At 43.4% G+C, this 15,633-nt stretch overlaps 1 protein-coding gene across 1 annotated transcript; it reads right to left on the bottom strand.

Moving 5' to 3' along the window:
- Positions 1–1,820: 1,820 nt before the first annotated feature.
- Positions 1,821–15,614, bottom strand: Nfil3 (nuclear factor, interleukin 3 regulated). Its single transcript, XM_076837005.2, has 2 exons — positions 15,520–15,614; positions 1,821–3,674 (listed from the first exon to the last, which is right to left on the bottom strand). The coding sequence occupies exon 2, from the start codon at positions 3,508–3,510 to the stop codon at positions 2,122–2,124; it is 1,389 nt and encodes a 462-aa protein (XP_076693120.1). The 5' UTR covers positions 3,511–3,674; positions 15,520–15,614; the 3' UTR covers positions 1,821–2,121.
- Positions 15,615–15,633: the final 19 nt, after the last annotated feature.

Raw genomic sequence — 15,633 nt, forward strand, 5'->3', positions numbered from 1 at the left:
TTTGTAGGACCCTTTCCAGGACCTCAGAGGGTTACACCCTTCTCTAGATAACTTACCAAACCTTGTATCAGCCCTTTCTCCTATTTATGCGAGATCCCCCATCTCCTTCGGAATGTTTTCTGTTGTACCTTTTATCAAACATGTCCCTGAGGGACAGAGGACTTGGTTTGGACCCTGCCTGCATTAACACAACCTGACCCTCCACAGTGCCTTGACTCACAACAAGCTTAAAAAAAAAAAATGCCCCCCGTTATTGTTTTTCTCCTTATCACGAATTCAGATAGTATTTTTTTTTCTTTCTTGTTATGTTGAGGATTGAACCCAGAGCCTTGTGCGTGCTAAGCAAGTACTCTAACACTGAGCACCCTCAGCCCCCGGATGGTCTTTTTTAAAATGTAGGAACCAGACTTTACATTGCACCTGTGTCATAGTTGACGCTTTTTGATTCGTCTCATCCATTCTGGGCTGTGAAAGGCTTTCGGGTCCTGATTCTTTACAACATTCACAGAGGAGTCAGCCTCGGGCCTCCCCCAGCTGCCGGTAAAATACTGAAGAGAGAGGCCCAGGGCCGAGCCAGGCCACACATGCTTCAGCAGCCCAGAGAATTAGGAGAGAAAAGTGGCAGCTGTGGCCAAAAGGACAAAAGTGCATGGCATGTGGGTGTGCTATCATCACTCCCTTTAACGAAATATGAAAGTGCGAGGAACGCAACGTGTCCCAGGTCAGGCCGTGGCTTGCAGTGGCAGTCAGAACTGTTGGGCTCTCCCTGTCTCCACTGTGCTGCCCAACATGGTGCAGGTACAGAGTGAGGACTGAGTCACCACGCACCTGTTCTGCCTTCTCAAGCCCTTTACCCACTTCTGGAATAGAAAAGAGGTCAGTGTGGAAATAGGGCTTTGGTCAGGAGTTACCTATTGAGAAAGCTGTGCCTGACACCCACCTCAGTCCGCCTCAGAAGGACATGTGGATGTCAGTCACACCATGTGCCACAGGACAGTGGAGCACCTTGGACAAAGAATCAGGAACAATTTAGTTGGGATGATGCCTTTTTCCCCTGAAGTTATCTAACTTTTATATACATCAATGCCTGAAGATGTAGAGCTATTATTTACAGTTATCACGAATAAATCGTTTATTTTGTGGTGTTGAGAGTTTTGTATGTGCAAGAAAAAAGCTCTACCACTGAATTATAGCCTCAGCTCATGACCACATCTTAAAAAAAAAGAATCATCATACATACTCGGACTACATATATATGTTGGCCTCTGGTAATTGATGTGTTCTCCAAAATTCTGGAAACCAAATAAACATAGTTATAAGCTAAATAACTATTTTTATTCCCTAGACGATTTATACACCAGAACTGTTAAGATTTACAACATGAAAATGCTTCCATCCTTCTTACCCACTCTTTAAAAGCAGCCTTTCATCTGATAAACTGGGTCAGTGACTCAACTATCTGCCTCCTGTGCCACACTTAAAAGGAGATGACTGAAAGCAGATCAATGCCAGACAGCCTGGTTTTTCTACTTAAAAAAAAATTACAGAAAAACTATATTTTAAAGAAAATGATATAACAGTGAATATTAGCAAATTAGTCTCAGAAAAGAAAATTCTTCATTATTTTTTCTCTCTCTAGAAGGTTTCTGAAGTTGTTAGAGTCTAGAAAACAAATGATCTGCTCATGTACACTTCCATTTTTCCTTATTCAGAAGGGGAAATTGCCTCGTATCGGTAAAAAATAAACTTCAGCAAGTACTTGGATCACTTAAAATTGCTTTTCCATTTTCCATTCAAATCAAGTGCAATGGAACAGAATGTCTGTGTTGTCACCAATCCTTTATTGAAACTGGCAACTTACACGTTTTATAATAGAACAACAAAAATAATGTCCGATATGTACAGCCTTCGTGTGGACTATGTGACTATACACAGGGAAGGGTGAGAACATAATCTCATCTTCATCATAATTTGTGCACACAAAGACACTCAACAGACAACATGTGCACACGACAGTGAAATGACAACATGGGTCCAGTGAAAACTCTGCATCATACAAAAATGTATTCATCTATTGCAAATGACAGTTTCCTAAATGTCCACCTCTTAGTCAGTAGTAATTTACCCGGAGTCTGAAGCAGAGATTGGTTGTGTGGCTATGAGTCTCTTAAGTGAGACCACCTCTGCAGATAAGTTTGCTATCCCCTGCTTCAAGTACAAATTCTCCGCATCGCAGACTTTGTAGCCACTGTCTTTAATTTCCACCCCTCCAGTTTTGAAACCATTCTGAGTTTTGCCACTCAGTTCTTTTGGATGCCAGTGTTCTGATTTGAGGGACCAATCTTGAATGTTTGTCACTTGCACTGAGAAAGGCGGGAGGGAAGAATGTACCATGCTCCGGGGACTATGCTTTTCAAGTTCAAAATGTCTTTTCGACGTCATGTCGACGGGCGAGGAAAGTTTTTGCGTGGTCTCAAAATCATGATCCAAGGCTTCGACTTTGATCTGCATGGCTTTGGCTTTGATCCGAAGCTTGTGCGGCAAGGCAGAGGAATTCACTTCGGGGACTTTCACCACGGTCGCATGCACACGTTTCAGTTCCACTGGAGAATGGATGGGGCCCTTGGGAACCTGCTGCTCGTCCTCCCCGTCGGATGACTTGCCCACGACACCGTCGTCAGTTTCTGAAGTTCTGGGAGAGTTGCTGGAGGATCTGTTGACTTGCAGGAGAGGTGGAGAGTGTGAGTAGCCAGAAAAAGAACTCCCCATATAGTTCTGATAGATGGAGGCTGCATAGGAGCCCCGGTCATCTCTGGGCTCCCTTGCATAGTTGTCGAGCTCCACAGGCTCTTGCTTGATGATGTGGAACTTGTTTTCAGGACTTCTGCAGCTGCCCTGCCCAGGACTCTCCTGCGTGTGCTCCACGGAGGACACCTCGGACACGTCGGACAGAGAGCTCTGCGGAGAGTGCTTAATGACAGAAATGCAACTACTGGACACCATGGAGGGTTCGTGCTCATCCACAAATGAGCCCACGGTGGCCTTGGAAGTCTGGTAGTCTTGAAAGTACACAGCTGGAGAATTACTGAGTTTCTGAATCTCTTGAGCATACGCCGTGGAGCTAATTAAACCAAACTTTAATTTCAGGGAAAGCAGTTCTGCTTTTAAAGTGGCGTTTTCTTCTCCCAGCGCAATTAGTTTGTTCTCTAAAACCAGGTCATTCAGCCGGCGCTTCTCCCGAGATCTCTTGGCCGCTTCGTTGTTTTTCCGCCTTTTTTCCCAGTACATAGCATCTTTCTTCTCATCGGGAATGAACTCCCGTTTCCTCCGACAGGCGGAAGATCTGCTTTTCCCCACGCTGCCTTCGTTCAGAAGTAGCTCTTCGCCCGCGGCCAGGTCCTCCGTGGCTTCTGTGAAGGCAGAACTGAGTGCCACCCCTTTGTCCCCGGGGCTGGTGGTGTCCAGAGATGCCTGCTCCTTTTTGATGGTCTGCATTTTCCTCAACTGCATCAGAAACAATCTGACCCTATAAATGCAGAGAAGAACAAGTGACTTCCCCAGGATTCTGAACAGCTTTGGGAACTGGCTTCAAATCCATCAATACTCTTGTCCTGCTGTCGGAGATTCACCTGCCAGGCTCCTCTTATTGGACAGAGTAGGCTCTTCCTGGTGATCTGCAATATACAAAAAGAAATAGTGATTTATTCGGACAAATCTTCGTTGCCAGTTATGTAGAGAGGACTGTGCTCAGCATTTAGGGAATATAGGCATGGCGATTCTTTCCTTGGAAGAGCATGCAATCTTTTTTTTTTTTTTAATCATTTTTAGTTGTAGATGGACATAGCATCTTTATTTTTATGTGGTGCTGAGGATCAAACCCAGTGCCTCATACATGCTAGGCAAGTGCTCTACTACTGAGCTACAGCTCTGGCCCCAAGAGCATGCCATCTTGAAAAGGAGGAAGTACCCAAATACCTCTACTGTCAAGCCATGAAGGACCATCTACAAGAGATTAAGTGGTCCAAGAGAGTGAGAAACCAAACAAAAATAAATAAAATAAAACTACCTTTGTCCTGGGAAAAATACTGGCAAGCTGGGTCTAATAAGGGGGAAATGGTTGGGTGTGGCAGGTGGTGGTGAGCCATTACAGGAAGGAAATTACAGATAGCCTCCAGTTGGTAAGTTTCTAAATAATACTCAAATATTGTGCTGTTTCTGAATAATTTTTGATAACCCTGACACCACTGCTGAACAAGCATGGTCACCTCTTCAAAGGAACATTGCTAGGTAAACTCTTTTAAGACCCATGAATAAGTTCTGCAGTCATACTTGGAAGAAAACATAAATGGAATTACTTTTTTTGTACTAGGGATTGAACTCAAGGGCACTTGACCGCTGTGCCACATTCCCGGTCCTATTTTGTATTTATTTAGTGACCGGGTCTACTGAGTTGCTTAGTACCTTGTCATTGCTTGAGGCTGGGTTTAAACTTTAGATCCTCCTGCCTCAGCCTCCCAAGCCACTGGGATTACAGGCATGTGCCCCTGCACCCAGCAGAGCTAAATATTTTACTTCCAAAGAAACTAAAATAAAAGCCACGTTAACAACAGTTATTATTGATTTTAATCTGCATTTTCATGTAGACATAAACCTGCCTGTCACATCCCTGACTGCCTGGTGGGCTTAGAGCCCAGTACGTTCCAATGAGTGACTCACCAGACCAGAAAGCCATCACTTCAGAAACACCTGTGCTCATGAGATTAGAAATGTCCCTTTTCCTGACTTCCTTCAAATTGATTTATCAAACAGTCAAGATCAAAGCCTCCAACATTTTTTTGTGTCCTGAAAATTCTGTTATTGTAGATTTCCGTTATAGAGTAGCTTTGAGACTAAAATGAATAGTCACTGTTCAAAGGGATTTATTATTATTATTTTTTTAAAGTCCAGGGCCCTTTTGAAACTTCAAATTAAACCAAGAGAATATAGTTGTGGAAAGAACTTCTTTCAATTTTACTAATTAGTTTCAAATAAAATATAACAACTCAGAAATAGAATCATCAACTAATTTCTTCTCTCTTGGGTGACATATTCATAATATTCATTTGGCCTGACATTTTTTTTTGAGGTGCCAGGGATGGGAGACAGGGCCTCTTTACTACACCTGGTAGGTAAGCACCCTACCACTCTACTTCCAGCCCCAACACTTTCTTTGATGTGAGATAATAAATCTGTATTATGTGCCCCAAAGCACTCTTCTCACGGTGGTTTTGGGGCCTCTGTTTCCAGACACTGATTCTATAGCTTTCCAGTTGGTAGCACTTTTTGTAAGGCAGATGTGGACAACGACTCCTCTCTTGCTCCAGTTGTCTGACTCCGTCCCACCGCATTGTAAGGGTGTCGTGTTTTTAGGGCTGGGGCTGCGGCTCAGCGGCAGAGCACTTGCCTTGCACATGTGGGGCACTGGGTTCAATTCTAAGCACCACATGAAAATAAATAAACAAAATAAAGACACTGCACCCATGTATAACTAAAAAAAAATTTTTTTTAAAAAATGTAATGTTTTTGCTTTACATCACTATTTTTTTCTTATGCATAGTTCTACAATGACTAGTGAAGTTTAATTTTATCAATGGTAAACGCCTGCCAGATCCTTTTGTGTTTCCAGTAGCAAGAGAAGGCATGACGTCATAATTTTAGGATCATAAAGACTAAGGTTTCGTGCCATTTTTCTGTCCACTAAACTGAGGAAACACAGTCCAGGAAACTGCTAGTCACAACTTAGAAGTGTGACTGTTAGCACTAAGTTTGTTTTTTGATAATGACACTTTAAAGAGCCACAGTGGCCAGGCATGTGCCACAGTAGGCAGGGATCAGGGATGCGGCAACCATGGAGTCTTTCTATTGCTCACTTGGTGAAACATGATTCCCCATCATTTCCACTCAGGTTTTGTCTTTGAACGTGACAACCCATTTTGCACTTTGGATTTCTTGCTCAAGTGTGTACTGCCGTTCAGTCAGGTCCTCACCCCAACAGTGAAATGGGTAGCAAAACAAAGAGTGAGAAACTCTAGCTAATGAAGCCCAGAGACCTTATCTTATCCCAGGAGCCTTTCAAAGCTGAACTGAATCCTCAGGTTGAGCTTCTTTTAACTTCGAGTTTTTCAACATCAGACTGTATCTTGCACACTATTATTCTGGGTATTTTTTTTTTTTTCCACTTGAGAATTTTTCCCTTCCATCATTTTTAAAACCTGTCCTTTCTTTTTTTGGTGAGGTTGGGGGGATGTACCATGGACTGAACTCAGGAGCACTGGGCCACGGAGCCCCATCCTCAGACCTATTTTATATTTTCTTCAGAGACAGGGTCTCACTGAGTTGCTTAACATCTCGCTTTTTCTGAGGCTGGCTTTGAACTTGTGGTCCTCCTGCCTCAGCCTCCAGAGCCACTAGGATTACAGGCATGCACCACTGTGCATGGCTCCTTTTCTTTTCTTTTTTTTTTTTTAGAAAAAAATCACATTTCCTTTACATTGTCCCACAATTCTTAGTTAGTCTTCCTAAACATCCGTGACTTGTCCCCACATTGAGTGATGGGGACCTTTCTCAACCTCCTGCCCCAAACTGTGTGCTACTTACAGGAACACGTGGTGTGTCAGGGCAGGCAGACTCAACATGCTGCACAGATAGCTGTCATTTAGCTTGTCTTAAAATTTCTTTAGCCTTTCTTCTAGATGTCTAAGAACTGTATGTCCAACTTATCATCTCCACAACTTTGTTGGTCCATGAAAACCTACAAACAGGCTCATTTCATTTTAATCATCTTCTTATTTGAATCTTACCACCTGTCACTATGAATCTGGACATCCTCCCTGTCTCTACAACTCAACTGGCCATCACAACCTGCCATCTGAGCATCTTTTCTGTATGTAATATTATATATCAAATAATCTTGCAGTGGTGGCAAGAGTGTGTCAGTCCTGTGAGATAACAAGGAGGCCCCGATTGCATATACTGTGTATCTTTCTAGGTGTTTCTTCTATGTCCAACTAGACGGTGGAGGGCTTCAGGGAGGAAACTGAAATATATTTGTATTCTTCTAGCAACAAACTGAAGATATGAGGTACTCGACATTGGATTAATGGTCATCCATTCACCTTACAGAAGAGTTTTATAATCACTAAAGTTTTGGGATGTTTCCTTTCTTTGAGATAAATGCCATTTATCATTTATTATTACTGTGTGAATAAGGGAAATTGTTTTCTAACAGAGCTTCTCTTATTTATTATTTGATTTATTCAACACATATGGAGAACCTACTATGTACTGAGCTACACTGGACCCATATAAAAGGGAAAGAAAACCAAACCCCAAAAGCCCAGTCCTTGCTGTCAGAATTGGCAGCGGAACCCGAGAGCCTAGCCAGAATTAAGGTGCATGGACAGAGTTCCCACAACAGAGTCTGGAGCAAATGCCCTGTGGACTCTTGTATGCTGCCTTTTTCTTGTCACGAGGACAATAACAAAAACAATCAGCGAGGACAATAACAAAAACAATCATCAGAGGTGCTATTTATTGAATACTTACTATGCCCCAGGCACTGGGGGGACTGACCTGCTTTATTCCACTCACCTTCCCAACAACCACTTTCAGAGGAGAGGATTCAAGTTCAAGGAAACACACAGCTTGTTAAATGGCAGAGATCTCAGCCCAGCTCAGCCCTGGCTACAGTTTCTTTGTCAGTAGCCTCTCCCACACTGGCACAGGGCTGCCCCACATCCCTGCAATGCAGTCTCATCCCTGCACAGTGCTGGCTGTGTTCCTCCTGCTTCTGAGTCATGCATTCCCAGTCGCTAAGTTTCTCGGGAATTAAGGCACTTTGAGTTGCTGTCTTAACTTCCAGATGTTGTCCTAAACCAACAAAGGTACCTGCCCCCTGGAACTATTTCCTATGTTCCTTGGTGTTGTTTCATATCCTGGTGGTATTTAAAGGAATGGAGAAAACATTTGATAGATTCTCACATCTCTGCTAAATTTAATCTCCAGGATCCTACCTAGGTTAAGATAGAGGAAAAGAAATACAGCTGTGGACATTGTCACCTGTGATTTTTTTTTTTTTTAAACAAAACCCAAACTGTATCCATTTCAACAGAAGAGAACAGAGTCTCTCTAACCCTGGTGTAACTCTCGTGTAGAGGAACCAGATAAATCCCAGGACTGAGCAAGGAGGCAGAGATTATGCAGCAGCCCAAAGCAGAGATGAACTCTGGACTCTGTTTACATCTCCTAACAAAGAACTTAAGGCAAGTGCAAAAGTGGTTGACGAAGCCTTCTTAAAGCATCAGCATTTACACTCACCCAACAACTTTATTTCAAATCCCAATATTTTCCTTTATGATTAATTTGACAATTACTTCATCGGTGCGTCATCTTTGCAAATCAACATTTAATGCTGCGGTACATTAGTCACCGCTTATGTTTCTTTTTTTGGTGAATAATTGACACTAAATGCCAATTCTATGATGTTAGCATATTCGGCACCATTAACTTCATTACACCCATTAGATGATAGGACTGTTTCTTAAAAACACAAATAAAAAGAGAAATTTAAGAGCAGGAGTCATTACATGCCAGCTGAGGCATTTTTCCATACCTAATGTGAGGATGGCATTACTGCCCACTCCTTTTTTTATGAAACGTCACACGGTTGCTATGAGCAGGAGTTGTATTTCGTAAGCCTGGATTTTTTAAGTTTATTTAAGTCAGATGACCTAAATATTGTTTTTTCATTAAAAGACCTGATCTTGATCTACAAAATTCTCTAAACAAATACAACTTTATGACAATTCTAGACAAATGTTTTCCTTGAGGACTCATTTATATTTATGATAGAACGGTATCTTTGCTTGTCTCTACCTGATCTTTCTCTGAGATAAGTCTTTACAAGACCAGAAAAGAATAAACACTTTGTTTTGAGCATTTAAAATTTTACTAATCATTTAGCCTCAATACCCACTTAAGAGAACATCTTGCTATGTGTCATCTTGTTCAAAGTACATTAATCACTGCCTGTGTTTCTTAACATTAAGAAATGTTAAATAACTTAATGTTATTTTCTCAACATTAAGTTTTGTTGCAAATTGCTTCTTTATTTGGATCTTAAAATTCTGTCAATACAAGGTGAAATGCAATGTGATGTGCCTAGTGGTTTGGAAATATTTTCATAGAAATATCTTGTTTTCCTCCTCTACTCTCTGAATGTATTGTTTACTCTCTTGGATGTTTAGATAACAGTAAAGAAAAAAATTGTTTTCGAGATAAACTTAAGTTACATGAACCTGTAAACCATCTTTCCACTAAAAAGGCTGTTGCTAGTTTTTGAGATAAATGCCATTTTCATGAAAAAATAAAATCAATCCATCATTTCACAGGACTTTATACCTGTCAACTAGTAAGACTAGCAAAATGTTAACCTATATTTTCTCAGAGTGGGTAAAATCCAGGATGTTTACATAAATGAAATGCTTTACATTCTATGTGTAGGGAGAAAAAAATCTAGCATTTTTAGATAAAATAATAAAGGAATTCACATGTACAACTAAGGGATCGTGAGTGATGTAAAAATTCAGAAATGCTGAAGCTACAAGGGGATTTTTCTAATCATGATCATTAAAAATAGAGAGACTTTTTAAATTAAGAAAACTAAACGTTTACAAATGGCCAGCTAAAGGCTCACATGAACACTATAGTTCCATCTCTAGTAAGAAGTTAGAAAGAAATGTGTACTTAGTCAAGACAGGGAAAACACACACACACACACACACACACACACACACACACTCACTCTCTCCACACACACACCCCCCGCCCCAGAATCTATTCCAGCACAGCAACAAATTGACCTACTTTTTTCTATTTGGGTACATCTGTAAATAAATGTGTCAAAACCTGATCTGGGTTTACCATAAAGGAAAATATTTCAAGTTCAACAAAGGACTAATTGAAAATTAGATTTAAACTTATTAACTAGGATGACAACATTGCATTTTATTACAGCATTGATACAATTTAGTCATTGAAATATGAAGTAGTGTAACTTGACATTCTTTTTAAGAGGCTACTGTAACCTAATGCACAATGAAATTATTCTGAAAATTGCAGAGCAGAGGACACGGACACATCCAAACAACTTCACAGCTTGGGAAATAAAGACAGCAGTCCTCAGAAGGAGCCGGGGAGACAGGGGGAGGTGGTGGAACAGATGTATTAAAAAAAAAAAAAACTATAGAAACTTCAAACTGGGGATGACTACTGTCTCGAAACTTTTGAAAAGATAGTCAATCAGCCTAACAACTAATCTGAAATCTTAAGGGACACCAACAATCACAAAGTAATCGAGTTGAAGGAGATGCTGCATTAGACAAGCACTAAATAAAGTATAAGGACAAAAATGATGTGGGTGAGAGGGGAAGGGGAAAGCAGAGCAGAGAAAGTTCTTGAATATTGCTCAGCGATACTGGAGGATCATCCCAATTCTACCCAGCTAGGCTTTCTAATTCCTTGTTCACTTTCCTAATCAGCAGATGATTGCAAATGTCACTTATTTTACTCTATGCCTTATGAATAGTTTTTTTTAATGTTTATTTTTAGAGTGTATTTGAAAGCCACTTAAGTGCAGTTTAAGATCCCTAGAAAGGGAATAAAAGACACCATATCCTGAAAACTATAAGACTTACAGGCATCATTCAATGAAACTGAGTCTTCAAAAAACAGATTATTAAGGAATGGCATCTAGTAAATTCCTACTAAACTTTAAAAAAGAGATTCTGCTCTTGAATTAAAACCATTTGAACAAGTTTTTTTTTCTTTTAAACTACAGGAAAGTTGTTTGCAATGAAATGTGAGAGATAATTGGGGGCGATGGTAATAAAAATTCATTTTGAAACTGAAAAACTCTTATGTAATGTCTGTGATCAAAGGTCAATGTCTTTCGACATTCTCTACGAGTGCGATCTGGATAAAAATCAACTTAAATATAATTTAGAAAAATAACAGGATACCAAACAATGGGCTAATCCTGTGAAATACAGGCATACCTTACAAAAACAAGAAATGAATATTATAGGAAATTTCTATTACATTGTTTCTGTTATATTTGAATTGAATCCCAAGTGTGCTCTCACTCCTCAATACAAATTAAAAATAAACAACTTTTAACAGCATCGATGCCATCTGGATTACAATGGAAATAATGAAGTACGTGTGATTTTCAACTTGGTTAAAAATAAAGTCCAGGCATGATGACTGCACCTTTTCCACCCCATGCTGCCATCACATCTACATCTCGGAACTGACTCTAATGACCACAGCAAGGTCAACTAGAAAAATCCACTCAGGGGTGAGTCAGGCACATTGCTCAACCTGTGTGTGAAAGGGCTCTCACAACAGGTTTTAATTTTCAGATTGTTGCATCATAGTGATGTTATAATTGCACTTCAGCAAGATAAGCCCTTAGCACAGAAGAGGAAATTGTTACAAAAATTACAGTGATCTTGCACTCACTCTCATTGAAGGAACAGAACAGAAAGGGGGTTGTGACAACCACAGCTTCCCATCTTTTTGAGCTCTGGGCTGCTGATCCGCATCTTTGAGCTTCCATTTCCTCATCTATAAAGTGGGGATGATGACAGGGCCCTCCACACTCTGCCTGACACCTGCAGAGGGTTTATGAAATATCACTTCTTAATCTCATTTCTGAAGAATGACCAGCGTGAAGGCGATGCCAACTACTAGGTCCAGTCCTTTCTGCCCTTCACCAGTCTTAGCGAGGCACTGTCCTGTGTCACAAATATGCAATGTTCTCAGGTCAGTCGAAAGGGCCAAATGTGAGTAGTCTCACAGGGCTTAATTTTAGTTTTCAACCATGTAGCTCGCTACATGCATTCCCTTATAGGAGAGATTTTCCAAGGAGGGTCAAAGCAGCCACTGACTATCTCAGACCAGAGTATTAGAAGCAGAGATCATGCAGTACCAAGACCACAAGTCACAGAAAGTTCTGGGAAACTGGAAAAAGACAAATTGCTTCTGCAGAGATCAACTCATCTCTCTGCTCCTTCACGCAGACATGAACCTAATGATTTGAGATGTCTTCAGTTCTTCGATCCTGTCAAGAATTCCCTTCAAACTGAACACAAACATCATGGGCAGTGTTCAAAATAAATCATTACTGGAACAATAATGTCTCTCAAGAAATATCTTTACAGATTTAATGACAATATCAATTCTTACTGCACAGAAATCTAGGCAGAGAAAAATGGTGACCTTACATATATGAATCCTGATTACTGGTCATTCACTTGCTGAACTCCTCACAACTGCCTTGCTCCATGGAGGTGATTCCCTCAATTTATCCTGAAAGCTGGCAGAATCACAGGAGAGTCAGAATATCACTGGCTAGGCCGGGGAACCGGGGAGCGCATGCGCCTTTTGCACCTCACCAAGGTGCGGTATCTAACTGCAGGTAGCCTGTAGTAAGGGGGGAACTGGCTAGGGACAGAGTGTCAGACATGGACCCTTAGAAGCCAAGCTCTCGGTCTGTTTTCAACAAAGAGCAAATTGAGTTGATAAGTTCTCAAAGAACATCTGCTAAGTCTCCAAGAATGCACTAAATCACTGCTTGAGCCCGATTTTGGAAGTCTTCACGCCCGAGTGGAGTACTGTGCAGTTCTTTCACGGCAGCGGACGGCATTTTGATTTTGTTTTATTTTCAACTTGGGGCAACCGAGTTCCCTTTGGGCTTTGATCACATAAAATAAAGATTTTTTTAAAAAATAAGCACTATTTCAAATAAAATAATAAAGCATGAGTTTAAATGGCTATACTCAAGCTGGGGGCCTTCCTTTCCATTCCTGTCAGTACCGGAGTGTCCCCCACCCCCAAGTTCTGTGATTTATTGATATCTGGAGATTTTCTTTTTCACTTCATAAAAGGAGAAGCGCTTGCCTCTGAAATACCACGAAGACTCCTGGAACAAAGGTGTCTGCGGGTTTCAGAACCTCGCGGTGCAAAGGCATGGAGTTAGTTGGCCCCTGAATCTGTCCCATCGGAAGCCCGGGCACCCACACGAGAGCGCTCCGGGTCGCCCGGCTGCCCTCTCCTCCAGAAGCCGGAGTCCTCCAGCTCCCTCTCCGGCGGCGGCGGGGTGAACCCAGAGCGCAGCGGCACGCCCCGGCAGCCCGGGTCCCTCCCGCCCAGGCTCGGCCGCGCCCCCACGCTGCGCCTCTCCCCGAGACCCGCCTCCCACTGGGTGGGCGGTGCAGTGGGGCCTCGGCGCGCGAGGACCCCCAGCGCCAGAACAAAGGAATGTTGGTGTGTGTTGGGGCGGGGGGCAGCCAAGGCTGAGCGCAGCGCAGGCCGCCGAGCAGCCCCTGTCCGACAGCAGCCGTCCGGAGGCGCGTCCGGAGTCCAAGTCTCTGCTCGCCGCCACCAGATGCGCCCGAAGCCCCTGGGTTCACAGCTACGGCTTCCCGCAGACCCCGCGGGTCGCAGGAGGGAGGGGCGCAACCAGGACTGCACCGACGCGCCCCTGGAGGTCGCCATCGGAAGGTGGCGCCAGGCTGCCCCTAAATCCCTGAGGCTCCCTCCCGAGCAAACTAGGTCGGGGTGAGAGGTGGCGGGGTGGTGGGGGGCTCCAGCTACACTCGCTTCTTGGAAAACGACTGTGATTACTGCACTTTAATTATTGGAACGTTAGGGGGGGGGGACCTGTTCGTATACACACTAGTCCATACATTCACAAGTAATGACACTAGGTAAGAATCCAGAAAGAAATTCTATATCTGGGTACTTTACATATTCATTTATCTTCGCATGAATAAAACTAGGTTATGGAGACAAAAATACAATCTCCTAACCTATATGTGTCCCATAAATCTCATCTGGTGTGTGCGGGAGGAATATGATGTGAAATAAATACTTCTGACCTCATTAGCTGTGGTTATTTACAAAAGCCAAGAACAGAAGACGGCACTTGGCCATTCCCTGCTGTTCTCAGAGAACAGCAGTTTCCTAAAGTGTCCTTTAAAAAGATAAATGAGAGTCAGCGTACAGCAAATCACTGGGCGCTGCGAAATGCCTTCCTAAAAATACAATCTTATCAAAGGTCTCCGAAGGCGTGGAGTTAAAACTACAGCAAATGGCCTTGAACTTGTATTTGCACACAGCCCTGGAGAAAACACCAGAAATAGCACTGAGGCTACAATTGTTAAAATGTGATAGGGCTAAATTTAGAAGAACGAGCATTTCATTTAGGGCAAAAGAGACACATTTGGCAGCATGAGCTAACCCAACGCTTAGCCGGTTGACTACTTTCCTGTTTTAAATATCCTTTAATAAAACCTGTTATGGTGACATTCTTAAAGGCTGAGATTGTCCTACTTTCTTTGTAGCAAGATTATAAAATCACGTAATTAGCTCCCTCTTTCTATGCTCACTGCCAGCAAATTCGGCAGTTACATAATGCAACATTTCCAGGAAACTATTATGTGATCTGTCTTGTAGTGTCTGAAAAAGCAATGACAATAAGGTGGAAAAAAAAGGGCTGATCGAATGGAATGCATTACAATTAGGAAGGTGGGGAGGTAAACGTCACAATGGTTCGTCCCAGATTTAAAAATAACAGCTCTGAACATTTAAGGAGCAAACCCCTCCCCCTCCCGTAGTACCCAAAATCAGCATTCCTCCCCAGGAATTTTTCCTTTTATGTTTTGGAGGGTTGTTTTAAAACATGTTTATCTGGAATATAATAGAGATGTAAATAACGATCTAATACCCAAAGCTGCGCTAAAATTACCAGATTTCATCTCACACATACGCGAATATTCCCACACCACCCGTAACCTGTGCCAACGTTCACCGTGGGCAGATTATGCAATGCAAGAAAGGACAACCCCACCACCTTCCCGAGGGCTTGTGAAACACGCTGACGACAGACAGGGTGGAAAGCGTCGGTGCCTGTACAGCGCCTGACACAGACAGACGCCGCGCAGGCATCTCGGAGGCCGTCACCTTTCGCGCTAGCAACCCTCTTTCTCAACCAGCAAATCAAGATGATCCCCCATCACTCAACCTCTCCTGCCACCCCCACTCCCCGTGCCGCCAGCCCCGGAGAGGGACGGGAACGGGGACACATGCGGGGACAGAGCATCTTCCCGCTCCGAGGGAGCTCGGCCTCGGCCCGGCCCCCCGGCGCGCTTCCCCACCAAAACATCAATTTTCCTGAAATCAGGAGACATTATGCAATAGCAGCGGGGGGAGGCGAGCCAGCCGGGACTACGTGCCGGCGCGAGGGCGCTGCAATCAAAGCAGCCACCTTAAGGTGGCGAGTCCCCTCCTGAAAGGCAGCAAAAGTTTATGTAATGAATGCGCCGCGCACCGCCCGCCGCACCCCTCGCCCAGTGCCCGCGGCCGCGCGCTCGGGGAGCGGGCTGCGGGCCCCCGGCCGGCGGTGGGCGGAGCACTTACCGGGTCTCGGCGCCCGGGGCCGGAGCAGCGGAGAGAAAGAAAGGGGCGGCCCGGAGTCGCTGGCGGCGCTCAGGCTCGGGCCGGGCCTCCGGGGCCGCGGCGGGCGGCGGCGAG

Source organism: Callospermophilus lateralis, chromosome 17 (genome assembly GCF_048772815.1).
Source record: "Callospermophilus lateralis isolate mCalLat2 chromosome 17, mCalLat2.hap1, whole genome shotgun sequence".
NCBI classification, from domain to species: domain Eukaryota; kingdom Metazoa; phylum Chordata; class Mammalia; order Rodentia; family Sciuridae; genus Callospermophilus; species Callospermophilus lateralis.